Genomic DNA, 26,761 nt, shown 5'->3' with positions numbered 1-26,761 from the left:
ATGTCAGGAGGACACACTATACTGTAATAAAAACTTATTATTGGTTCCTTTCAGGATCTCAGCAATGGAGTGAGTCCTACACTGCGGGTCCTGCAGGAAATTGTGCTTTCCACTGAAAGATTGGTTTATCCATCCATCCATCTAGTATTCTACACAGGAAGTACAGCATCTGAGACTAAGATATGAAAATAGAAAAGATTTAAATACCAGTTCCCATAAATGTTGCATATTAAAAAGGTTCTGATATCTTATGATCATACACTATAGCAAGGTGCAGGTTGCATTAGATCAGTAATTTAACAAAGCACTAAAAATTCAATGACAGAGCAGTTACTTTCTGACCATTACTCTCAATTATGTCTCTAACTATCAATTTAAATGACAGCTACTAATGTGTCATTTAAAACTAACACTTTAGCCAGTGTTTCTCAATTATTCTGGAGATTAATGTTTCCCATGGGTACTACCAATAAGGAAAAAAATATATTCTCAGATACTTTATTAGTAGAGTTGAACGAATAATCAGACTGAAGAATTCTGAAGACAAAAGCTTGGTTCTTCTTTATTATGTCAATAAAATATTCTATGTCTCTAGTCTGTTTCAGTACTTGTACATTTAAAACTACTACAGGAAAAACAATTGCAACTAAGATATCAACATAGGTGTCCCACACTAGTGTTAGGATATAGATATTCAGACCTGTCTGTAAAGGCCTATACTCTAAGAATTTAGGTGAATTCTTATCACTTAGCTAGTTATAGAGGTATAAAAGAAAGAATTAAAATCACTGCCGGCGTAAGGTCCTTCTCTTACTGTGACAGTTTGAGGCCCTGTGCTTAGGCTAAGGCCTTTGGCTAAGCAGCAAAGGCAGCCATAAGCTGGGAAGCGAATGGTTACATCCTCACATTTCAAACTAGTCACATTGAAATCAGGTGCTATTGGGCTGTTAGGAATACAATCTTGTCCTGATAACGCCTATTGCCTCCAGAGAAAGGGAAGTGCCTAGAAAATGTAAAAGGAAACTTAGTTTGATAGTATCCGGCCTGGCAAGAACTCACTTATCAATAGCTGGGATGTGAAATCCTCATTTCTTTGTTGTGCTATCACTGTAGTCCCCATATCCCTATTGTGTATCTGTATAATTTCTGTCTGGTTCTGTGATTGTTTCTGTCTGCTGTATAATTAATTTTGCTGGGTGTAAACTAATTAAGGTGATGGGATATAATTGGTTACATAATCATGTTACAAAATGTTAGGATTGGTTAATTAAATTTCAGTAAAATGATTGGTTAAGGTATAGCTAAGCAGAACTCAAGTTTTACTGTATAATCTGCAGTCAATCAGGAAGTGAGTGGGTATGGGAGGGAAATGGGAACACGGAATGGGGGTGGGGAAATTGGAATAATGTTTTGCTAAGGGCAGGAATGGGAACAGGGACACAGTTGTAAGGCTCTGTGGTGTCAGAGCTGGGAAGGGGGACACTAAGGAAGGAAACCGGAAATCATGCTTGCTGGAAGTTCACCTCAATAAACATTGAATTGTTTGCACCTTTGGACTTCGGGTATTGTTGCTCTCTGTTCATGCGAGAAGGACCAGGGAAGTAAGTGGGTGAAGGAATAAGCCCCCTAACATCTAGAACTGATCTTGTCTTTGAAATAAAGCAATAAAGTTACAGTCTCGCTATATACAGTCTCAGTGTTACTTAACATCTTCATTAATGACCTGGATGTAGGAATAGAGAGCATACTGATCAAATATGACACAAAGCTGGAGGGGGGCTGGAAACACTGGTTGAAAATACTTTGGAGGATAGAACTAAAATTCAAAGGAATCTTGATAAATTGGAGAACTGGGCTATAGACAATAAACTGAAATTCAACAAAGACAAAAGAAAAACCAAATGCACAAATACAGAATGGCTAACAGGATAACTGGCTTAGCAGCAGTATTGCTGAGAAGGATCTGGGAGTGGTGGTGGATTGCAACCTCAACATGTGTCAGCAATGTGATGCTGTTGCAAAATAAGCAAATGCAATGTTGGGTTGCGTTAACAGAGGCATAACGTGAGAGTCATGGGTGGTGACCATATCGCTCTATTCAGCTCTAGTTAAGCCTTAGCTGGAGTACTTTGCTCATTGTTGTATAGAAAAGAAGTAGAGAAACCAGAAAGGATCCAGATGCAAGTGACAAAGATAATCAAAAGGATGGAATGCCAGCCCTATGAGCAAAGTCTGAAGGAACTAGGTATGTTTAGTTTGGAAAAGAGGAGATTAAAGGGGTGGGGACACTATAGTGGTCTTCAAATACTTGAAAGACTGTCATAAAAAAGATGGAGAAAAAATGTTCTCTCTTGCCACAGAGGGCAGGACAAGAGGCAATGGGTTCAAACTACAGCATAGCAGATTTAAGAAGTTTTTCCTGTGATTTAATCTATCTGTTAAGAACAGTACGACAATGGAACAAGCTGCCTAGAGAAGTCATGGAAGCTCCCTCACTTGAAGTTTTCAAAAAGAGGCTGGATAGCCATCTGCCTGCATCTTTGCAGTGGGTTAGACTAGATAACCCTTGCAGTCCCTTCTAACCCTATGTTTTATGATAATAAAAGAACAGTTACATCGATAATTTTCATTAACTCCAGTGGCAAGTAGGTATGTAAAAAGCCCATGTATGGCACATCAAGACAAGAATATACTGCCAATAACCAAAAACTGTCCCATATTTATCTTCTTCAATGGTTATATGAAATCACAAACATAAGAGTTTGTCATTCATCTCATTTTAAATTGCAACCTAAATCTGAAAATGGACCTTTTACTTGTTGAAAACAGATTGATGAGCTTGACTTTGTCACTGATTGTGTCAAAAATATTGCTTTAGTCTATCTATATACAATGAAATCTGTAACATATTTATTCAAGCTTTGATCTACAGTAAAACAAAATATTATCTTTAGTCCTCTCACTTTAAAACTGATAAAGGATAAATAAATTATATGGTTTCTATACAGCAAATAGAAGGTGATGTCAGATTGTCATGGTTTTGTGAATAATTAAATGAAATGATCTATTAAGTTTATTTCTGTATTTAACAAAAGTAAAACACAGAACTTATAGTAGATTTTTATGTTTTGTCAGAAAAGAGAACTCTTTTCATTCTGGGGGTAGTTTATTACATGACAAATGTACAAGATTGTGCACTTTTTATGTTCTGGATATATACAATGCCATAAAGTCTAAAAAATAGTTTGTGTTTTCTTCATCATCCTAATAGACTTTTTGGTGGTTTGTCATTTACTAAACTATAATAAAAATTATGTTTTAAGGCCCTGATCCAGCAATTGACTGTGCCACAGGGCCGGGTGCTGGGGGTGTGGTGATGCTACACAGTCACTGGAGTTTGCCTGCTAGTTACTTGCAATATGGCCACCTACATTTGTGTCTGTATTAAATGGATAGATATAATCTTCTTTAAATGGTATAATTCAGTGTAATAAAAATATAACAGAAGCTGAAACCTAAACATATGCAAATATTATTCATGGAGGGGGACGTGGATGTGGCATATTAAAATACATTATATCAGAACCTTAGTTGCAGCAGACTTGTGTTACAACTAAAAGGTATATAGCCCCCAAAACAGCTAAACAAAATATTGCATGAGAAAGCCTCAAGTAATTAAAAGCCCCACAGTGTTAAATGATTAAGAGCATGATGTAATCTCTAAAGGTCTGGTCCAGCAGAAAATACCCATGGCCTTCCAGATCAAGTAAACCAAAAAAAGCAGATGCTGTCTATGCAGGAACTCAACATGCTAGGGATGGCCATTTGGAAGGCACAAAAAATTATTAAAAACCCAGAAGGCATGCCAGGGAGTTACAAAGCAGCTGCAAGAAGGAATATGAGAGAAGAGGTCATAAAGAGAGATGCTGATCTCACTGACACTCATGGCAGTTTTGCCAGCAATATCAGGCCCTCAATCAGAGTTCATTCTGATCAATAGCCACAAATTTCACAGCATGTTAAATTTATGTCCTGATTTTGGAATGCTTATTCATGCTAAGAGCCCCATTGACTTTACTAGGCTATCATGGCAGGGCTTTAGGACCAAGATCTTCAATTGTAAAGCAGGACAAATACAATGACATTTATGGAAAATTTTATCAACATATTTTTGGTGTTAGACTTCTGATTTTTCAAACCTGAAAATGAAGATTTTACCCACACCCTCATGACAAAAAGCACATTTTTGCTGAAATTATTTTTTGACAAAAATATTCTGACCAGCTCTATTACTTCATTATTTTCAAGTGTTCAAAGTGTTCTAGGAACCTGACAGAAACAAATAAGGATAGTGTCTTTGCTCTGTGAACCTACTTTTACTTTTTTCGCTAATATTTATTTAATTTAAGTCAGGATGCTGGACCAAACACATAAAAGAGGTCCAGAAAACTTGCACAAAAAACTGTACAAGGACTAATTTAATAAAGACTCTGTGAAAACATCCACTTGTGTATGTTTCCTGAAGGCAAAATAGCATATTTCTCTGGAGATACTCTACTTTCTATCATAGTTCCCATTTATATCAGATGATCAGGAGCTGGTCACATCCATGACATGCACAGAAATGGCTAGCAATGCACATTACTAACTATGGTCTTTGTTACACTCCTAAACTGATCAAGAATTGAACTAATATGAAACATTTCTGCCACAGTAACTCCATTTAACTTATTATTGCATTTCTAACTAGCTCCTGTTTCCCGGAATGTTTAATCCAAATAAGAGAATTGTGCCAACAAAAAGGAGGAAAAAAAATGAAAGCTGCCCTTAAACTACAAATATAACATATACATGAAAACCTTCATCTTTCACTCCAGTAGATTATGTAGAGAGACCTTGTTTCCTCTGGGAACGGATGATTTCCTAGGCAAGGCTACTACAACTGAATCAGTTTTCAGAACAAAGCCCCAATACCTCAGTTTTCTCCTTTTGTATATGATTTTTCCATAATTGTTTTTCCAGGCCAGATAGAACTGTGGAAACGTGGTTTGTTCGTACTGTGTCACAAAGAATTTTTATCAACTTTTCTAGATTTTTTATGGTGTCAGAAGAAGAACCTGAACACCCAATTTAATTAGAGAGTTATGCCATCTAGATGGAATGTTTTTAGGGATGACTCTTCAAATGAGAAAGATAAATACTTTCTCTCTTCATTCTAGGAGAAGGAAACAGTAGCATTTGTATGCTTTTCTTTTCTTTGCTTTGCTTCCATCTAATTGGGCTGGAATTAGACCAATGCTTGCTGTCTTCATGTACATCAGAAGGTGTATCAATGAATCAAATATGAGGGAAAGGAAGGGCCCTGGGGCTTTACTTTGGCCTATTCCAGGGATCAGCAACCTTTGGCATGCGGCCCATCAGGGAAATCTGCTGGCGGGTGGGGACGGTTTGTTTACCTGCCGCGTCCACAGGTTTGGCCGATCGCAGCTCCCACTGGCTGTGGTTCAGTGTTCCAAGCCAATGGGGGCTGCGGGAAGCAGTGGCCAGAACATCCCTCGGCCTGTGCCATTTCCCGCAGCTCCCATTGGCAAACTGCGGCCAGTGGGAGCTGTGATAGGCTGAACCTGTGGACGTGGCAGGTAAACAAACTGTCCCGGCCTGCCAGCAGATTTCCCAGACGGGCCGCATGCCAAAGGTTGTCAATCCCTGGCCTAGTCTATACCTAAAACTTAGGTCAACCTAGCTACATTGCTTAGGGGTTTGAAAACTTCACATCCCTGAGACTCATAGTTAAGCCAACCTAAGCTCCAGTGTCGACCCTGCTAGGTTGATGGAAGAATTCTTCCACTGACCTAGCTACCGCTCTTGGAGAGGTGGATTAGCTACAGGAATGGAAAAAACCTTTCCATTGCTGCAGCAAGTGTCTACACTATAATGCTGCAACGGCACAGCTCCAGCTGTGCCTCTGTAGCACAGACATAGTCTTTGCACCCATGTATCAGCCACGACTTTTTAAAACAAAGTTTTAAGTCCTGTGAGTTGCCCTAGGGCAGGTAGGACCAGGATCCGAAGGTGGAGCCACCCTTTCCTATAGTTTCCTACATTTTCCAATTTGTGTCTTGCTTCAGTCCAACTACTTTTCACCTGCTCCTTCAGTCACACAGAGGAGAATCTGCTAAAACATTTTATGTCTGTGAGTGATGTTCTTTGTCTGTTCTGCCAATCAGGACAAAAACACTGCTGATAGAAAAGAGCCCTGACAAGCACGTTAGACACTTCTTTCTGTTTTTCTTTCTTTCGAGTTTTCCATTACATTTTCCTTTCAATGAATGAAAACTCACACAGGACAGAGAGGTCATCTGGACTTTGCCTAAGCAGAATGCAATCTGGAGTATTTAGTGTGAAGGACAAACTGAGCCTTTGATTGGCAGGAATCTATAGCTTTTGTAATTGGTCCATTTACCATTTGTCACTCACGTGGCAGGATGAAAATCCTCTTAGTCTGGAATACTGCAGCTACATAAGGATAGAAAGGTACCGTAACTTCAAGCATTGGGTAAAGGGTTATCATGGATTTGGATTTTTTTTTTATTGCTAGAATCTTGGCGGGGGGGGGGGAATGTAGGGTCAAATTCTGGCAGGTGCTACTGATGGATGCCTGAAAATACAAGAGCAGAGGCAGAAGCACAATGAAAAGTTCGCTGTCCCTATTATGGCTCCTGAAAATAATGTCAAGAGCCTGCAGAAGTTTGGGGTACGGACTAGAAGCAAGGAGGCATGGTACACATCTTTATTGATTTATGTTCCCTGATATGGCAATAGTCTTTACATACATACCCCAGCACTGATTATTCTTACTTTTTGTAATGGGATGCTTATATATGCATTCAGTGAGGGCTGGGAGGAATCATTAACACTTTTTCCCAACTGCCAACTAGAACATAGCCATAGTGTTAAAATAGCTGTTTGACCCATGCAATAAAACTGTAGTTGCCTTCTATTGACCAGAATGGCAAGAAAAAGTACAGTACCATTTTTAAATCTTTCATTGGGCGGAAAAGCATACAAACACATCAGAAGCTCTGTAGGAAAACATTGCTGAACGTTGATGGACAGCTGTGAAGCTAGCTGTGATTGAATTTTTCACTGTAAATACTTCCTTTTTATTCACACATTTATACAGCAAGCATTTGAATGGTGAATGTATTTATTTAGGAAGTTTTTTGCAGAGAGCTCTGAACTATTGTTGTAAGAGCATTTATCAATATCTTGTTTAATTTGTTGAATGATATTTTGTGTAATACTTATGGCTAATCAGTAAATGGCTTTGCTTTGGGAAAAGTAAAACTTGAAGGCCAGATTTTAAAATTTGCAATGTGAATAGTAGGTATGAAATTGCACATTCAAAAAAATAGGAAGAACTTTGAAATTTTGGCCTTAATACTATCACTTGTACTCTAAGTTTAAATGTACATAGCACACTATTTAAACAAAATGCAGAGCCTCTTGACAATAAGGTAGAGTGGACAAAACCCAGAGTCCAACATCAAATACATTGTTCAAATGGCAGGTAGTATTGTCTAAACAGGACCAAAACCCGTTCATTCTAGAAAATGATCTCAAATTCTGTCTTCTCTCTTTGTTGGAAGATTCCGACAGATCCTACTGTCTGCCGTCCCTAACAGTGTCTGATCAAGAGGTTTAGAATGGACATCCGCTTTGACAGACTGAACTCTGCTTCTATACAGCTTGTAATAAATGCACAAGAACCTACACTACTTTAGAAAATATAAGAAAATATTTCTTGTATTAAAGGTTGCTACAGTTGTCTTACAAAGTAAGGAATATATTTTTATTGAATTCAGTGGGGCTTAAGTGAAGACTATAAAAGGGAACAGAAAGTTATTCAGGGTTCATATTCAACATTATTAGGAAGTTTGTTAGCTATGGCTCATAAATGTCCAGTACCTGAGGAGAATTACAGGGACATTGTCAAGGTTGGCCCTCCTCCCTTTCCAAATGATATTTTATGTTTTAAAATGCATTCTGCTAAAACAGAACATTTATTTTTAGGATTGGGCTGTCAAAATTGAGGTTGGTTGAGCCATTGATAGTTGCTTCTATTCATTTTTTGAAGCCTACAGCTAGTGTATAGATGTGACTTACTGAATGCCTATTGAATAATGCTTGGACATTGCTTATTAAACAATACTGTACATTATTAGAACCCAGCTAGGATGAACTTTTAAGAGACAGTATTGAGATAGTATTTGTCATAAATATAAAGGGAAGGGTAAACCCCTTTGAAATCCCTCCTGGCCAGGGGAAAGCTCCTCTCACCTGTAAAGGGTTAAGAAGCTAAAGGTAACCTCGCTGGCACCTGACTAAAATGACCAATGAGGAGACAAGATACTTTCAAAAGCTGGGAGGAGGGAGAGAAACAAAGGGTCTGTATGTCTGTCTATATTCTGTCTTGGCCGGGGATAGACCAGGAATGGAGTCTTAGAACTTTTAGTAAGTAATCTAGCTAGGTACATGTTAGATTATTATTTCTTTTAATGGCTGAGAAAAGAACTGTGCTGAATAGAATAACTATTTCTGTCTGTGTATCTTTTTTGTAACTTAAGGTTTTGCCTAGAGGGGTTCTCTATGTTTTGAATCTAATTACCCTGTAAGGTATCTACCATCCTGATTTTACAGGGGGGATTTCTTTATTTCTATTTACTTCTATTTCTATTAAAAGTCTTCTTGTAAGAAAACTGAATGCTTTTTCATTGTTCTCAGATCCAAGGGTTTGGGTCTGTGGTCACCTATGCAAATTGGTGAGGCTTTTTATCCAACATTTCCCAGGAAAGGGGGGGTGCAAGTGTTGGGAGGATTGTTCATTGTTCTTAAGATCCAAGGGTCTGAGTCTGTAGTCACCTAGGCAAATTGGTGAGGCTTTTTACCAAAGCTTGTCCAGAAAGTGGGGTGCAAGGTTTTGGGAAGTATTTGGGGGGGAAAGACGCGCCCAAACAGCTCTTCCCCAGTAACCAGTATTTGTTTGGTGGTGGTAGCGGCCAATCCAAGGACAAAGGTTGGAATATTTTATACCTTGGGGAAGTTTTGACCTAAGCTGGTAAAGAGAAGCTTAGGAGGTTTTTCATGCAGGTCCCCACATCTGTACCCTAGCATTCAGAGTGGGGGAGGAACCTTGACAGTATTGAAGGACTAATACGTTTGAACTAAGATTAAGTTGTGCTTTCTAGTAGTAAGAACTTTTGACAATTGCAGTAGGTTGTATTTATACTTTTTCTTCTCAAAGTTTTTGAAATCAAAAGCAGAGATCCTTTATTGATCTTAAGAACCCAAAGAACAGAATCCAAATATGTATTTGTGAAACATCCCACATAGATGACTTAGTGAATAATATTACACCTTTTTACCAAGCGGTTAGTCAAGTTCAGGACCCTGTGGGTTGTTCCATTAGGAGGAGAAATTGCTGATGGAGTCTGGTATCTTTAATGAAATCCTATTTATTTCCAAGAACTTACACAGTCTTGTTTCCCTGAAACAGGAGGAATCAAATAACAGAAGACAGATTCTTTGCTCACAGACCTAAGCTTGTTTCAGCCAACACTCTGCCCAAAAGCACTCTAATTAGCTTTTTCTAACTAACCAGTGCACTAACCAGTGTTTCTTTGGTTGAGGGTGGTGCTTCCTTTCTGTCTTCTCTGTTGGCTTCCCTCACAGACAAACACAGTTCTATAGTTAGCTCCATTGGTCCCTAGGGAAACCCTTTGGGTCACGCCATTCAGCTTCTACCCAAGCCTTGCCATGTCCCTGCATTTTGGATAGTACTCCTATTGTTTCAGCTACATGGTTACATAAAGGAACTTAATGGCTTTTTTACATTTACCCTTAATGAAAGAGATTGTTACACCCACCAACTTCAATGAGGTTTGGTCCAATAACTCTCTAAAGTTTTCATGTTTACTGGACAGATTGTTTCAATGTAATATTAACTAATCTCAGTGGTCAAATCAGGCACCCAAGTAATATAAATAATTGAGTGGTGGGTAAAATTTTAAGTGCAAAATGTCACCTCTTTGGGCATGTCTGCACAGCATTTTGGAACCCACAGGAGCTTTGCCAGAAGGGGATGGATCACTTCATAATTACCTGTTCTGTTCATTCCCTCTGGCCACTGTCAGAAGACACGATACTGGGCTAGATGGACCTTTGGTCTGACCCAGTCTGGCTGTTATGTTCTTATGAGACTCTCGGCCTGGATTGACAGTTTCAGGCTAGTGGAGCTCACACAAGCACTCTAAAAATAGCTGCATAGAGCTCAGATCCTGAAACCTAGAGGGGGGGGGGAGCATCAGAGCCTCACTTCCAGAATAAGCTTCAAAATTCAAAGGACTGTCTATATAGCTATTTTTAGGGCACTAGTGGGAACCCCACTAACCCGAGTCTGTGGATCTGGGCTGGGAAGCTCGCTCCTGCAACTCCAAAATGCTGTGCAGGCGGATCCTTTGGAGGAAAGATGTGCATTGCAAAGAAATTGTGTTAGATCTCTGTGCATTGAAAAGTTTGTGGAGTTTACAGCATTGATTTTTCTCTGTGTGTATGAATCTGGCTACAAAGGGGGTTTTCCATATTTATGTTCTACATCAAACATTATAGGTAACTTCCACCTATGAACATAAAAGTGCCTACTGTGTTTTTGTGACTGATGTACTTCAGTCTCACTGTTCAATTGTAAACTGTCTATCATTATTACAACAATGAGTAAGGACTGCTGGATCTGCCATATCTGGATGAGTATGCTCCCCCATTCATTGATTAATGGATCTAGAGTCCTCCATGGAATGCCACATTCAATAGTATGTCCCTAAGTGCTGTATTTTGCATTTGGATCTCTGATTTAACTGACAGATACAGTATGTAAAACCTCATGCAGACAGACTTTTCTCAATTGGCTACACATCAGAAAAGACTCAAGGTATTTATTCCCAAGTGTCTATAATAAATTGGCTCCTCGTATGCTTCAGAAATCAGAAAAAAGAGCATGTGCAGTTTGTAAATACAATATGTTGAGCCAAACAAAGGCAGGGACCCTGTAATTTCAATACTCTGTAATAGATTGTGCATATTAACAGCACGATAGAAATATTTAATTAAAAGGAAATTGTGTTGCATTTTATTGGATAGACCTGTAACAGAGGTTCCACACCCACCCTTCCTATCCCTATTTTATTGGATAGGCCAGACCTGTAACAGAGGTTCCATACCCACCCTTCCTATCCCCATGACAAACTCTACAACTCAGCTCCATCTCTGCTTTTCATGGACCTATGGCTCTGGAGAGGAGAGATACAAATCTAGAGACCTGTGCTACCTGGACAATAGCAGATGAGCAATTCTGCCTGCGAGGTCTGGCATGTCCCTCCAACAAATAACTTCTTCAAAATTTGGATATCCATATTGTAGATCTGAAATCAGAATTGAGGTTTAAGACCAGCTGCTAAAGTACAGTGTTTGTGCTACACATGCTCACAGGTCTTGTCTACAAAATCAGTTGAACAATTATTTCACCAGAAAGTAGTTTTTTCTCTCTATTTTTTCCTGTCCCTAATTTGCTACTTTTAGCACCACAAGCAAGGAGACTTGAAGATGGAGAGGTCATGCTGATACAGAGTCTTCAGCTAAATTTTTAATTCTCACTGCAGCTATTACAAGATTGTTTTCCAAAGTGAATTTATCTGGAAGATTCCAAGCTTTCCACTAGATACTTCTGGAGCAACTCAGGAGTGGGGACAGCAATTTTTTTCCCCACCAGGCCCATTTACCCTCTGCAAATTGAGCTCTATGTCATGTCCGGAGTGTGTACCATTTGTATAGCTGGAAACCTGCACTACCCCCTTAGAAGTGAAACTGTACAGGGACGTCTCCACAGCAAGGGAGGCAGGGGCAAAATTTGTCCTTTAATACACATTAATCTTTTATGCAAGCATTCCTTCTTAAAGTTCAACTCAGGAAAATGATAGGTCATGTCTGTGTAGTCAGCTAGGTATAGACACGATCACTCATGCTTTGAATATTAAGTTGCTCAAAGAAGTTATCTTAGATCTTAAAAAGCTACATTTGAGTAAATAAACTTCTTTTTCATTCTTATGTCAGACTTATACACTAGAACACAGATTTTATCAAAACAATCTTTCATGTTGGCCACTGTCTTTGAATTCTCAGCACTGTAGACTTCCACGTTACGTTACCCATTTACTTCTGGTCCGGGTTTCTCACGGAGTCATGATCAGTACTTCAGTGAGAACTTGATATAATCACCACATATGATCATCACTTGATATGGCCTGTCATGTAGCCAGAGAAAGCCAGCACTATGAAAAGGCACTGTGGGTATTGTAAATGAGAGGCTCTTCCTAACAACCAGATCAGTGCAGAAGCCAGAGGGAGGGATGCGTGGGAGGGCCACAATATGCCAAAGCCTGTGTTCCACAGATGTGCTGATTTTTTATTTTTAGCTATTTGAATTAGAGTGAAGCTTCACGGCTGCAGATATACAAAGGCTGGGGAGATTTCACAGCTCAGAAGTAGGAGGAGAGCTGCATTTTTAATAAATGAAAGCTTTATTTTCTTTTTTTCTCCTCCATTTGTTCAGTTTTAGTACTTAAAGAAAGGGAGAGAAGGCAGAATTAAACAATAAAGTGACTAAATGGGTACAAGAGAGCTGGAGTCTGATTGTATAATGTGGCAATTAAATCTGTCTCTGCTGTTTTGAGAGGAAGCAGCATACCTATGTAGATTGCGAGTACCCTCTTGAGTAATACCCCATGCAAAATCCAAATGCTTATCTTCAGATCAGCTCTTGTACATATAAAGAAAATTTCCCAGTGTCCATATATAACTTTCAAGCTAAAAATCATATTTCGACATCTCACCATGTAAAAACATGTTATTTTTTTTAACTGCATTTGGGAACAGAAACCAGAGTGTGTGTCATATTTAAAGAGAAAAGATCTAAAATAAAAGAAGTCAACTACTGCATGAAAAGCACTTGAGGACAATTCACACCCATTTCTCTCTGATCTTCCTGGTTCTCTTTTCAGGAAGTTAAGCTGGAGCAATCAGTATTATTTATAGTGGGAAATCTGTGAAATTTATTTGGGAAATTATTCTTTTGCTCTTGATGCAAATTAAATAAACCTGCTATGTTTTTGTTCAAAACCTAAATAAAAATTCCCATGAGTTTTTTTTAATTATAAAGTTGAAATAAGCAAACAAAAATATATCTCTACAATGCAGTACTCTACTTTTTAATTATGTTTCAGAAAATGTATAGTAAGGCTCTTAGTCTTTGATGACAGTATTGTGCAATAAACCAATTCTTTCAAAATAATGTTTTCTAAGACTCGATGATATTTTTAGAAAATAATATTTTAATGGTGATTTGCCATTTTGTCAAGGGAAAAATGCTTTCTAAATCTGGACTATTACTAAGACAATGAAACTTTAAATATTAAAGTGCTTATTAATACTATTTTTCTTTGTCAGGATAGGCTAGCTTCATATTACTATTACAGAGCATAGGGGAATGAAGTCTGATAGGGTAATTGATCAGAAGCTGATGAATTTTTAATCTAAATCAGTCAAGCTTATCTGTCAGGCCACTGATAGGCCAAGGTCTTTCACTGTAGGTTTCATAGTTGCCTCTAGAATACATCCTTATTTCATTTTTCAGGTTTAAAGTGTCCTGGCTGAATACAGCACTACATGCTTTGAAGTATTCTAGCTTTTCCTTTAGTTCCCTACACAGCAGATAAGCTGCAAAATTATCTACATTGATTTCTTTGTAATTGCTTGGCAATTAGATTTTTAAGCTTCAGCACTACGTGAACAACCAAACAGTACATTCTGTATTAAAGCCGAATGCCACATTGTCAAATAAAGGAAAGAAAAGCCTCTTAAGATTTATGAAATATTACTCTGTGTTAATGTGTTTGGGAGAGAAGGTGCACACATTTCTTTAAATAAAAACAGAAACAACTGGTAAAAGACCATACACCAAAATTATATTTAAAAAAATAGTGTTAGATCCTCACTTGGTATAAATTCGCATATTCCACACACTGACTTCAAGAAAATACCAGTTTACACAATCATGGATCTCACCCCCTATATGTCTATTTTAAATTAATATCTTCCTCAGAGTAAATAAATGCCTTATTGCTGATATTTTATGCAATGCAGATTGGCTCTGTACTGCTCTTCAGCATGTTAAAGCTTAGATCAACTTTGCTACGATAAAAAGATATATTTTTTCTATATTTAAACAATAACTCAATTTAAATAAATTTCAGCTATGAGTAATACATCTCACTTTCTTTTTACATGGCTTGCAAATAACTACTCTTATTGCTAGAATTCTTTTAGGAGAATACAGAGTTTCCATAATATTATGGCAAATAACAGGCTTTTAATATCTTTCCATTTTCTAATTATTCACACAATGTTTACTAGCTGAATTTCTTTCCCTACTTCCTGAATGGCCCAATAGAGGACCACCTACATTAAAAGAGAGGGACATATATTGACCCAAAGTTTCCAGAAGCTATCTTCTACCTCACCCACCCTCCACTGTCTTTTTTCTCATTCTTTTGGACTGTATCCCTCTTGACAAAGAAATCAGACTTGAACCCAGAGATTTTAAAATGTTCTCCTTGTGACAGGTCTCCCCCTCTTCGAGGTGCTGCTTGGAACTGGGGTACCACTGAGGCCACCTGACCCACCAGCCTGGTATCCCTTTCATCCTATAATGCTGTGACAAGCTGCAGATATGCTCCTGGGCTCACACTTTCTCCAGCACAGAGGTAGGGACACATCCACCTACACACCCACCTGCAGAAACACACAGACACTGAAATCAGCTCCGCATGGGAAGGCTCAGCTAAGGAATTGTCCAGTTCTCAAGTGCACACCCCACTCTAGAGGGTAAACCCAAAATTGTACTATCTTGCACAGCACAGAGAACTGTGCAGCATAAGCTCATTAAATTCACCCCCTCCCTCAATGTGGAGAGAGAGAGAGATATACACAGCTTTCTGTCCCAAATTATGATTTCATAGAATCATAGAATATCAGAGTTGGAAGGGACCTCAGGAGATCACCTAGTCCAACCCCCTACTCAAAGCAGGACCAATCTCCAATTTTTTTTTTTCCCCAGATCCCTAACTGGCCCCCCCTCAAGGATTGAACTCACAACCATGGGTTTAGCAGGCCAATGCTCAAACCACTGAGCTATCCACACACACTGGTTTTAGACAAAACAAAAACAAGTTTATTAATTACAAAATATAGATTTAAGTGATAATAAGGGAAAGCAAACAGATCAAAGCAGACTACCTAGCAACTAAAACAAACACACATCCTAAGCTTAAAATACTAAAGAAACTGGTTATAAGTAGCAAATTCTCACCCTAAATATTTCAGGCAGATTGCAGAGGTTTTTGAAGGCAAACTGCACTTGCTTGCAGCTTAAAACTCCAGTTATTCCTTTCACAGACTAGACAACCCTCTAGCCTGGGTTCAGCCCTTCCCCCTAGTTCAGTCTTTCTGTTTCTCATGTGTTTCGATCAGTCTTCTTTCTTGGGCAGGGAGTCAGTGAAGAATGAATCTTGATGATATCATTCCGCTGCCTTATATAGTTTTTGCATATGGCAGGAATCCTTCGTCTCCCAGTTTGATTCCCACACCCAGTCAGTGGAAAAACACTAGTATTATCATGGAATCCAGTACCAGGTGACTTGGTCACTTGTCCCTGTAGGGTCAGAGCAGCCATAACTCAGAGGTTGTTTGCAGCATCCCCAGGAAAGTTCCCAGGTGGGAGATTAGCATCTTCAAAGACCTATTGTTCTTCCTAATGGCCCTTACCAACCAGCCATCCAGACTGATTGCATTCTGTCTAGTGGGTGTTCCCCAGGTGTAAAGACATTTGTAATAGATGCATAGAAAATATTCTTAACTTCAAATACCAAAATGATACAGGCATACAAATAGGATAAGCATATTCAGTAAATCGTGACCTTTCCAATTATATGTTACATGCCGTATCTGGTATAAATACATCATAGTTATGCCATAATCATATCATAACAATATCCCTATGAAGAATATGGAGGAGTAGTGTCACGCTCCTGTAGCCATCAAACCTGTAGGTTTTCATTAAACCCTGAACCCTGTATGTTTTAATAAGAAAACATATAGATTTCAATTGTGGCTTTGCAACCCAATCAAAGGTAAGGATACTAAAACACCCAGGAACTCCAACTTACAATCTATCTTTGTTTCCTTCTGCTGCTCCCAGCTGTCAGTAAACTGTACCTGGTCAACACCTAGCACAATGTACTTTCCCCAGCATGGTAATGCAGCTATGGTGATTGGTGTACTGTCAAGGGGATCCGAAGCTCCACGCAGTCCCCATCATCTTCTGCCCACCTGCACAAAGAGGAGTACATAGAGGCTCCCAGAGCCTGCTTCCCTTTCCACGCTGATAAGTTTCATGTAGGTAGCCATTTCCAGCTGGACCACAATTTGGCCTATAGCTAGGATTTCTATACTGGGCATAGTTAAAGACTTCATTTGAGCTAATACTTTAATTTATGACCTAAACCTTTGACACTTCTTTAAAACTTCCTAAAATTGTTGGTACATAAATGATGGCTGCCAGGGGACATGAAGAATTAATTTAGGTTTGCCAGTCCCAATGCTGGCCAAGCTTCTGCTGAGATGGATGTTCAAGAGGAAGAGAAGGATGAAGTATGAAGGAATTAAGACTATCAGACAAATGAAATTCAATTAAATGTTCTCCCTTTCTCTCTCTCTCTTTCCCGTCTTATATTTATCTCCTTCATTAGCTTAACCCCAGAATGAATTGCTGTAATGGTTGATGATAAATAGTTTGAATAATCCAGGGCTGTTCTAGCAAAATTGTGATAGGGTTTCATATATATTAGGGTTTTAAATCTCCCTTAGTGAGTGAAAACCCTGATGTTTTAACATAAAAATAATAGATTCATAGATTCCAAGGCCCAGAAGGCTCCACTGTGATCATTGCCTGACCCCCCGTATAACACAGGCCATAGAAATTCCCCAAAATAATTCCTAGATCTTAGAAGAAGCAGCAGATTAGTTTACAGAAAGTTGCTATGGCTTTTATCCTGCAAGCTTTCCTGCACAGGTGCAGGAGTCTGCCTAAGCAGAACCCTACTGACATCAATAGGGCTTCCTATTGCATGTGGGTCCACCCACGTTGGACAGCTTATAGGATCAAGACCCTTATATAATTTATTTAGTAACACATGTCCAATTAACATGGTAGAGGAGATAAATATGTTCTTATGGGGGATAGTAGCAAATCCTGTTCAAAAGCTATGGGTCGTGGCTCAACAAGAGCCTGATGTCGAGCATTTGAGGAGGAGGGATAAGGGACCACCACATTTATTCAGAAAAGAACAGACGCCAGCTATGGCAATGGCTCTATCCTGCTTTTTATTTATTTGTTTTGGTCTCCCCAAAAGGCACTGGACTATGCAGCACAGAGCTTGGCAGAGACAGAGACGGACCTGCATCCAAGTTTCTATTACCTGGTGTCCTAAAATTAGGCCTGGAATGACCTCTGTACTGAAAAGTTCGGGGCATTCATTAGGGCATATCCTCAAGGAAGCTCATGAATCTTTGTGTGTAAAGGCCTGAAGCAGATTCAGTTCTCCTTTTCAGATTATTCCTTTGACATTTTTGGGGAAGTTGGGCCACAACAGGGAAGGAAACACAGGCGAGAAGGAAGCTTCACCAACAAACTACCACTTGGATAGGCAGAAAGTTATTCTGCACTTCTCCTAGTTACCACACAGTTTGACAAAATTATGTTTGTTCTGCCAGAAAGGAGATTCAGCCATGGGATGTGCAGGAAAGGATACTATGGCTATAAAGCCCTGAAGATTGCATCCCATAGGAAGGAAAAGTGGATGTTTCCACAAATTCTATTAAAGGACAAATTCGCAAAACAGCCAGAAGGCAAGATGCTTAATCACCTGAGCTTTCTTCACATGGGCAGCATCTCACATCCTCACCACAGAGAAGGATGGTCCAAGTAATTTTGGTCAGCAGCCTAACATGTTCTTGAACCCACAGAATTGTGGGATTTAAAAATAAATGTGTGAGGGCACTCTTTTAAAAATATATTTACACTTATAAATAGTGTAATGATACACTGAAATGGGTTTCACTTGTCATTTATGAATGTAAAGATATTCTTAAAAGCTGATTTTGATCTACTTGACGATAATAGCTCCAAACTAAAGTTTTATACATGCCCATCACCACTGTATCAGCACCTATAATACTGTAGCCCATATATGATAAGCTAATAATGTACACTTTAGAAAAAAGAATGGTTTATGGTTATTCTTCTCATTTTTAAGCCAATGAGAAACTTCCCTGCATAAGGAGTAATAACTGCAAGATTTGGTTATCTGTCATAAAGAGGCTTGCTCTTGTTAGCCAAATATGTATCTCACAGGTATTACTAAAATGTATGATTTTAAGGTCAGATTTGAGTTATAGCAAGGAAAAAAAACTGCAAGCCCCTGGTAGGAGTTACATACAGGTAGAAAGATAACAATAATTCATATAATTTGATCCTGTTTCTAATCATATACCCATAAAATATCAGAGCATGATCCATCTTTTTATATTTTTTCCTTTCATCTCTCATTTCCTTTTTTATTGATAAATACAATGTTCAGCTACCAACAGTATAGCACAAACAATTTATTATATATTAATATGTATAACAAACCAAAACCAGTTCTCAGTTCTGCCAGTTGCCCCAATATGGTTGGATTCCCCTGCTCCCACAAAGTCCCCGGGTGAAATTTTGTCAAAACTGTCATTGACTTCCATGGGCCAAGACAAACATCCTCAGTGTTTTCTGTGCAGAGCAACTTGGGTCCTTCCGTAGTGGGTGCATCTTACTTATAACTCAGACTGCTTTGCCAGAAAAAATATTTCTATATTTTGAAAACTAATAAAAACTGTAAAAAGTGAAAAAAAGGAGGGGTGGGAATGGGAAGCATTTCCATTCTTTTGATCATCTATAACTAAAGAGTCTGATGTGTTTTCTTCAAACTTTAATTTACAAAAATAAGCATTTTTCTTCTGATCTGTTCTATTGCAGATTATGACCACAATGTATTTTTTGTAGACTATGAAAACAGAAGTATTTAATGAAAATGCTGGAAGCCCTTTAACTACAGAGATGCAAATTTTGCTGGTGTAATTATCATTTTGTTTTTTCTGTGAGCCACTTTTATGGCAAGCTGAATTAAAAATAAAAATAAAATCTTTACGGATCATATTTTACTTGCACTTGAGCTAGAACAATATACTTTCAAAACTTAGAAACAGAACAGCCACCAGAACACTGATTTTATTTGAGCAGTGAAACTAGTTCCATTTGGTTCTCGTGACAATCTTTCTCTGTTTACTTTACAATTGTTTTTGTCTGTTAAGTGTATGAACGATATTTTCTTAAATACCATCTCTAACTATCTCATTTAAGAAGAAAGTTAAAGAAGATTGTCTAGCAATTCATTCCATGCTAATGCTTATATCTGATGTGTGAACTATGACCCTAGCTTATGGAGTCATCAAAGCAGCAAATTGTTATCTGAAGTGCTTTCTTTGTGCAGTGTTACCAGTAATACTGAGTAATTAGTACAGTAATGAGCAACTTTAATTATAATTATAAAAATTGTCTAGGGAACTATATTTCTTGGGGTGAGGCTGGGGTGAGGCTGCAGCACATGATATTTTGAAGCAAGTCTTTGTTTAGGTGGATCCTTTTTACATCAGCTACCGGATAGTTCTGTATTTTTCTATAAATAAATTATTATAAAACACATTATATGAATTATTTCTTTGCCATTGTGCCATTTCAGTTTTTCTAGTCCCCTCATAGAGTAATAAATATAATCTTCACATTATCGCATTCTTTGGATTTCTCAAAATCTACATGTATATATTTTCCAAGAACCAATACAGTAATTCATATAAAAGATACAATATGCAATGTGAAATAAGAAAAGTATTAATTCCAACAACTCAATATACTATGGAATGAAACCTCTGAGAACATACAAGATTATTATCTTATGGTAGTAATGGGAGCTTAAGATCGTTTGGAACACCCTGATACAAAACCTGGATTTTTTGAAGGAAACAAATTGGAGAAGGAAACATAAGAATCAAATTCCAATTTAAGACTCAGACCCTAGCAGGTAGGAAAGACAAACCAATAGCAGGTGATGTACAAACACACACAAAAACACAATTCTTTCCCCAAAGCACTTTCAGTCTAAATTGAGAGAACTTGTTAAAAAAGAAGTGTGATCAAAAAAGAGGAGAGAAGGCAAGAACTTAGGTTGAGGATAATGAAAAAAGGATCATGTGACTGAATTGGTTAGCTATTAAATATTTGATCATGTTCGTGGCTTCAGTTTTGGAGCAACAAGCTAAAATACAGTGTTGTAACTTATTGTGAATAGTTCCTCAGGTGTATAGTATGTTGTTAGGGGGCAGTGTTCAAGCATTTCCCTAGAATCTCCACATTCACATTTGGGTCATTCCTTAGCTTCCACTTGGGTCACACTGTCACAAGTCTTTGCCATCCCAGCTCTCACTCGAGAGTATATCAGTATTTTCATTTGAGATCAGTGCCTGGAGGGACTCGTTCTGAAGGTGTCATAAATATAAAGGGAAGGGTAACCACCTTTCAGTATACAGTGCTATAAAATCCCTCCTGGCCAGAGGCAAAATCCTTTCACCTGTAAAGGGTTAAGAAGCTAAGGTAACCTGTCTGGCACCTGACCCAAAATGGCTAATGTGGGGATAAGATACTTTCAAATCTGGAGCGGGGGGTGGGGGGGGCAAAGGGTTTTGTCTGTCTGGGTATACCTTTGCTGGGAACAGATCAAGGATGCAAGCCTTCCAACTCCTGTAAAGTTAGTAAGTAATCTAGCTAGAAAATGCGTTAGATTTTCTTTTCTTTTTTTTTTGTTTGTAAAATAAGCTGTGCTGGAGGGAATGTGTATTCCTGTTTTGTGTCTTTTTGTAACTTAAGGTTTTGCCTAGAGGGATTCTCTATGTTTTGAATCTGATTACCCTGTAAAGTATTTACCATCCTGATTTTACAGAGGTGATTCTTTTACCTTTTCTTTAAATAAAATTATTCTTTTAAGAACCTGATTGATTTTTCATTGTTCTTAAGACCCAAGGGTTTGGGTTTGTGTTCACCTGTACCAATTGGTGAGGATATTATTATCAAGCCTTCCACAGGAAAGGGGGTGTAGGGCTTGGGGGGATATTTTGGGGGAAGATGTCTCCAAGTAGGCTCTTCCCCTGTTCTTTGTATAAATCACTTGGTGGCAGCTTACCAGGTTTTTAACCTAAACTGGTTCCCAAGGCAGGAAAGAAATCTGTGCCTTGGGGAAGTTTTAACCTAAGCTGGTAAGAATAAGCTTAGGGGGTCTTTCATGCAGGTCCCCACACCTGTACCCTAGAGTTCAGAGTGGGGAAGGAACAGTGACAGAAGGAACCAGGTTCTCACTGATCATCAGCATTTCCCACCATTTTGCTACTATGTAGCCTTCCACAGTGGTATTTTGGGGTAAAGGATTTTCAGACAGAGCTATTTCTGGACTTCAGCCTCTTGAGTGGTAGCATGTGTCCATGCAGTGGATGTCTTGGATCATGCACCTGTTTTTGTCTCTCCTTCGTACTGAAGGCACCCTACCTCACTAATGGTGGTGCAACCCCTCGAAGACAGTACAGCGACAGTGTGGGAGTCAGTTTCAATGTCCCTGTGAAGATCCTACAGGATTTATTGAGTTCAGTATCAATTATATGTGAATGGCTTAAGTATACTAGGACATGTTACTATGAAGCGGAGTAACATAGGCGAGACTGGTTGCTCGAAGTTTTCCAGGGGTCAGCTCTTCATTTTGTGTTGGCCAGCTTCTGGAGTACACAGTTCATGGAGTTCACTTTTTTTCAGCTTCTTTATGTGCTCTTTGAATGTCAGCATTCAGTCTAATGTGAACCCAAGGTACACTTGATGTTCATAGCGATCAAGGATTGTACCGTGCCATGATATCTGAAGTTTTCACATGGCCTGATGGTGTTTCAGGTGAATGGAACACACTTGTGTCTTTCGAGGTATAGCATTCAAGAACCATGTCTGATAATATTTTCCAAGTACACTCAGAGAACCATTTAGAGTGTACTTAATGTCCTCAAATTTTTCTGACTAGGTGGTGATGCAAAGGTGATCTGCATAAATGAATCTTTACATATCAGGGAATTCTGGTCGGTCATTTTTGTAGACATCAAACAGCAAGTGTGATGACACTGAACCTTGAGCCAATCCATTCTGTTGAGTATGCCATTGACTTTTCTGAACATCCATCTCAGCAAAAATACATTGATTCTCAAGCAGGGAGTAGATGACCTGGACCATTTTGCTTCCTCTCAGAATTCTTGCCAATTTCAGTAGAAGTGCACAATGGTTCATGGTGTCGTAAGCAGCTGGCAGATGAACAAACACAGACCCTGTAATTTTGCAGATTGAGAAACTATCTTTGATGTTCTGAGATGGGTTGCAACTTAGCCTTAGCATGAATGAGATGGGCTGAAATAGGCTTGGTCATCAGTCAGCTGCTCTTTCTATTGGCTCTATTCTACACATGATCATCTGTGCATATAGCTTCTAGGTTGAGAAAAGGATATTGGGTGATAACTCTTTCCAGAGCTACGGTCTTTATGTGGTCTGAATAGTGCAATCACTTTGGCCTGTCTCCAGAGCCTGGGGGTCTGTGTTGTCTCCACGCAAGAATTAAAGAAGTCAAACATCCAATTCTGCACTTTTGTGACAAAATGCAGTAATCATTCATTAAATACACGATGGAGTCCAGTTGCTTTTCCACATTTCAGAGTTTTCATGGCTATTATAAGTGTCTCAGTGTTGAGTTGCTCATTGTGCACTTTGCTGTCTGAGGAGTGGACAACATTCCTGCTTAACTTGTTTCTTTTTCTGTTTTGCTTTGTGGCTGGCTGACCATTTAGGGTGCGTTCATGTGCAACTTGTCTGTGAGAGACTGTGGCAATGAATTTGGGGTTTTGTCCATCAGGGTTCAGCTTGCAAATATTAGCCCAGGCTTTAGTTTCCTATTACAGCACAGGTTTGTTGTTTCAACCATCTCCCTCCAATGGTCACACTGATCCTTTCTATTCTCTCATATAAGCATGTTCCTGAGTCCAATGGTTTCTTCACCAAACAGATCCAAGTCAAACAGTTCTGAATATTTTTTAGATTGTTGTCTGGTCTGTTCTGAAAGCCCAGGTACAAATAATTTCCAGTGTGCCATAGGGGTGTACTTTGATGAAGTCTTTCACACCAGGGAGACAAATTCTCCATAACACTCATGTGCCAGAGTAATATCACAGATGGATAAATCCAATTCAGAGGTAAAGCCTTCCCAGTCAGCCTTTCTAAAGTTGAATCACAGCAGATACTTTTCAGAGTAACAGCCGTGTTAGTCTGTATTCGCAAAAAGAAAAGGAGTACTTGTGGCACCCTAGAGACTAACCAATTTATTTGAGCATAAGCTTTCGTGAGCTACAGTTCACTTCATCCACAGTATGCATCCAATGAAGTGAGCTATAGCTCACGAAAGCTTATGCTCAAATAAATTGGTTAGTCTCTAAGGTGCCACAAGTACTCCTTTTCTTTTAGCAGATACTTTGTTTTTCTGGGCTGTACTATAGCCTCTAATAGCACTTATTGGTCTATGCTTTGACCTTGGAATTGCTGCCATGACCTCCTTTTTGAAGTTGCCTGTATTTTGATGAACAACAAAGGGTACATTGGGATTGTACTCTTTGTTCCATCATGTGCTTTGGAAGATATATTTGTCACTGAAGTCATAGAGCAAAATCAAGTTGTTTGGCGCTGCCCACTTCTCAAATCCTTCCTTATTGTTGTCATTGTTGGGGTATCCCAGATGGTGTTGACACTATTGAAGACCCCTATGATGAGGCATGGTTTTTCTGACAGGGGAAAGTTGGCTGGCCAGGCCAACTGTTCAGCTGGTGGCTTGTAAGCAGAAACTACTGCTATTTTATCAAGTTCAACCATGATGAGTTCCATTGTAGCACAGTGTTTCACAGCAGTGTTTTTCACCCGTCTTTTGTCCAGTACAAGTATTGTGCTGCCACAGATGTTGCTTTTTATGTTCACAGAAATATACATGCTAGGGATTTTTGGGGCTGCTGTCTCTCTCTTTCTTGCAAGCATGATATATGCTTTTATACCAGACAGAACATCAGCCTTCTCTGCAAATAATCCTTCCACATTGAAACTGATGACTTTAGGTGCCCTGTATATGACATTTATGTCTATTTCTCCTGTGTTCTCAGTGCATATTGTCAGATTTGGTGTCTGCCATGGTTAGTGGCAATGGGAGATTAACAGGGGTCATGACGCAGATAGATCAATCAATCGATCAATCGCTAGATAGTTAGATATTTCCTTAACTGTTGCACAACCTAGTCATCATCAGCTGGCTGATTTTTGTAGGTTTCACAGCAGGAGTGAGTCTGCAGGAGGAATTTGAAGGAAGACAAGTAATGTCTTTAATGGATTAGTTCCATGCATAAGGGGCAGTATGGAAGAAAGCATTAGCTTACATAGGAAATATTAACAAACCAAAAAATAAAAATTGTCTACAGTTAAGGCCAAGTCTGATCCCATTGAGGTCAACAGAAAAACTTCCATTGACCTCAGTGGGACAAAGATTTGGCCTTTAATCAGCAAAAAATTCATTAAAATTTTAAATTATTAATGCTAAAATAAAAATATAATTTTCAGTTGAAACACCTTACATATTTCACTAATTTGTCATGGTGACAAATGACTGACAACAAATGTGATTAATTAGATTGTTTGTTTGTTTAACTTAACATTTCTCTCCCTGACCCCTTTACATTTTCTGGAGCATTTTTAACAATTACACAATCTTATTTGTCCCCCTGTCAAGAAACATTAGAATTAAAACTGCACAGATGAAGAAAATAAAAGTTCTCTACCTTTTCCAAGACTGAACAAGCAAACGCCACCGGATTAGAAATGTTCCTGATACAGGAGACTGCACCAGCAGCAAGAGTTTTACCATTCATGATGATTGCATCAAGTTCCACATAACCATCAGCATTCAGTACAGCACCATGACCTGCAGGAAACCATTCCATTTGTAAAAGGTCAAACATTCTTAGCCTTAAGCTTTTGAAATGAAGCAGAGAAAACAATTTCAGAGCTATTTACTACCCTGTTCTCTGACAGCTTTTGTCCTGGCTTCCTGTAAGAGATATTTGCTTTTATAGTCACAATCCTTTAAGTAAATATGATGCTTGTGGCTACAAAAAAAGCATTTGATTGTTTTCTTTGAGTCATAAAGCTTTTATCTTGTTTCTAAAATCATAAACCCTGTTAGGCATTGCATTTTTCCAGTGGTATTGACTGTTGTCCCTTCTCAACATTTTAGGTAATCAGATAAGAGTATCGATGATCATAGAGCAACTCTAGTAATGTAGGAAGATATTTATAATACATGAAATATGTTTACTACTGAGGTAAACATGACTATTTTAGAGACAAGGCAAAACTGATTACTATTGTCAAGTTTCAACACTTTGCATTTCTAATACGCTTCTAAGCTATCTGCTTTTGGGGCATTTAAAAGAGTAGATTCAGAGCCCCTTCAGCATTGTTTAAACACAGAAGCACACACATAATCATTATCAAACAGGCTATTATGGCTGTGAAGAATTCTATCCAAATAGGAAAAATAAAGATGCAAAATCAGTGTAAAGCAAAATGAACAGCAAAATGAACAGTAAAATTCCCACAAAGATATTATTAGTAAGTGAAAAAAGTACTGTATAGTGAGGGAGGAGGTATATTATTATTATTAATTATTATTTTCAATTGGGCCATAACCTTTAACATGTGTAGTGATTTTGGTCAATCTAGGCAGCAGTGGGCATTTTTCCCATGTTGGAAAACCATGGCACAATTGTTAGTCTTTGCTTATGGCAAGCCCAGATTGGAATGTCAAGATTTTTTTTTTTTTATTAGAGAGAAAAGATGAGTGAGTTAATATCTTTTACTGGACCAACTTCTGTTGGTGAGAGAGACAAGCTTTCAAGCTTACACAGAGCTCTTCTCTGGATCTGGGAAACATACTCACTTTCCCATTATGTTCGTGTCTCTCGCCAACAGATGTTGGTCTAACAAAAGATATTACTTCACACACCTTATCTCTCTAGTATCATGGGGCTGACGTGGCTACAACACTACTGCATACACAATTTTTCTTTTTGTCAGAACTGAGGAGTACTGGCAGGATATACTGGCAAAGCTTGTGTGGAAGATATACACAATCTGCCATGCACCTACACTATCAGTCACTTGCATAAGCACTCAGATTCACCCCCAAAATTATTACAAACCTGAAACAACTTCTAGACTATCCAGCAACACTTTTCTTTCAAACATTCCCACTAATGTTTCTCATTTCTCTGCTTTGAAAGCATCCCTAAAGCACCATCAGGTTTATGACTCAATAAATCTGTGAAAAGGCTTACA

The 26,761-nt window shown here is 38.6% G+C and overlaps 1 protein-coding gene across 9 annotated transcripts in view; it reads right to left on the bottom strand.

Annotated features, from left to right (window-relative positions):
• LOC311519079 (isoaspartyl peptidase/L-asparaginase-like) overlaps positions 1 to 26,761 on the bottom strand; it is a 240,120-nt gene that overhangs the window by 150,052 nt on the left and 63,307 nt on the right. For all 9 annotated transcript variants that reach the window (XR_014711191.1, XM_084625299.1, XM_084625301.1 and 6 more), the window contains one exon: positions 25,204 to 25,346. Coding sequence is in view for 8 of the 9 variants with exons in the window: in XM_084625299.1 (XP_084481425.1) it covers positions 25,204 to 25,346 (143 nt within the window). In the remaining variant the exon portion in view is untranslated. The remainder of the gene's footprint in view (positions 1 to 25,203; positions 25,347 to 26,761) is intronic.

Source organism: Lepidochelys olivacea, assembly GCF_965140295.1.
Source record: "Lepidochelys olivacea isolate rLepOli2 genome assembly, chromosome: 3".
Taxonomy (NCBI): domain Eukaryota; kingdom Metazoa; phylum Chordata; order Testudines; family Cheloniidae; genus Lepidochelys; species Lepidochelys olivacea.
The sequence above is the reverse complement of the archived record's forward strand: the minus strand, read 5'-3'. Positions and strand labels throughout refer to the sequence as shown.